The sequence below is a fragment of the Mus pahari genome, chromosome 4 (genome assembly GCF_900095145.1).
Source record: "Mus pahari chromosome 4, PAHARI_EIJ_v1.1, whole genome shotgun sequence".
Taxonomy (NCBI): domain Eukaryota; kingdom Metazoa; phylum Chordata; class Mammalia; order Rodentia; family Muridae; genus Mus; species Mus pahari.
This window is the reverse complement of record NC_034593.1, coordinates 80,523,016-80,524,074: the sequence shown is the minus strand read 5'-3', so window position 1 is coordinate 80,524,074 and position 1,059 is coordinate 80,523,016. Positions and strand designations below refer to the sequence as shown.

Here is a 1,059-nt window from a genome sequence, read left to right as displayed (position 1 = left end):
TGAAAAAGAATCTCAGAGGCAAATGGTATGGCTAAGTCGAGAGAGAGGAGTTTGATATCCTGGCTGGCAGGAACACAGAGCAGCAAAGGGGAAGACTCCAGGCTGCCCTCCCAGAACTCACCACTAGTAGCTGTTTGTTAGACAGTGCTAATTCCTGTTCCTTAGTATCCTTCATCCTTAGGGCAGCATATAGGTTTCTCCGTTGGTCCAATGTCGTCTGCCATATACAGTGAACATGAAAATTCTGCCACCTGTCCCAGGTGTAGGGGTGGGAATTAAACTGGTGAGTTAGTAGTAAGGACCCGCCTTGACTAATGTGGTTGCTTTGAACTGACTTAAGATCTAGTGTGAAAGTGCACTGTTACGGAACTTTTACCATGAATAGAGTCAGATGCAGATCAGCTGTTATAGTACACAGAAAAAGAAACTCAGTTGTGTCACCTTGTTCTGGGTCTTAATTCAATGTCCCTCCCCCCACCCCTACCCTGCCCTTTATTTTCAGACAGGGTTTCACTGTGTAGCCCTAGAACCACCTGCCTCTGCATCCAGAGTGCTGGGTTTAAGTCATGGACTATCACTGCCTAGCAACTAAAAAAACCAAAAAAACAACAACAACAAAAAAACCCAAAACCAAAAACATTTTTATGTACCCAAACTGGGCTCCAACTCACATTGTAGCTAACCAGAACTTCTGATGCCCGTCTCTGTTGGAAAATAAGTCCAAGTCTTGTGTAAGCTAGGCAAGCAGTCTATCAGTGAGCTATCTGTATCCTCCTTTAAAAGGCTTCTTACTATACAGTCCTGGCTCCCTGAAATTATGTGGACTAGCTTGGGCACAAACTCAAAAGACAGCCTCGTCTCTGCTCCATAGTGTTGAAATTAAGGAGCAAATACCACCAAACTGCGCCTCCCTTTGGGGTTGAGAGTCTAAGTCACAAGGTAGTTTAGGCTGGCCTCAGACTCATGCTCATCCAAGCACTGAGATTATAGGTATGGGCCCTACTGTGCTGCTTCTGCCAGCACTTAAAAAAAAAAAAAAAGCTTAAGAGTGGAGGTACA

General features: G+C 44.8%; 1 protein-coding gene across 1 annotated transcript in view; it reads right to left on the bottom strand.

Moving 5' to 3' along the window:
- C4H1orf189 (chromosome 4 C1orf189 homolog) overlaps positions 1-1,059 on the bottom strand; it is a 3,661-nt gene that overhangs the window by 1,404 nt on the left and 1,198 nt on the right. Inside the window, exon 2 of the mRNA XM_029538038.1 lies at positions 122-358. Within this exon, the coding sequence (XP_029393898.1) occupies positions 122-358 (237 nt within the window). The remainder of the gene's footprint in view (positions 1-121; positions 359-1,059) is intronic.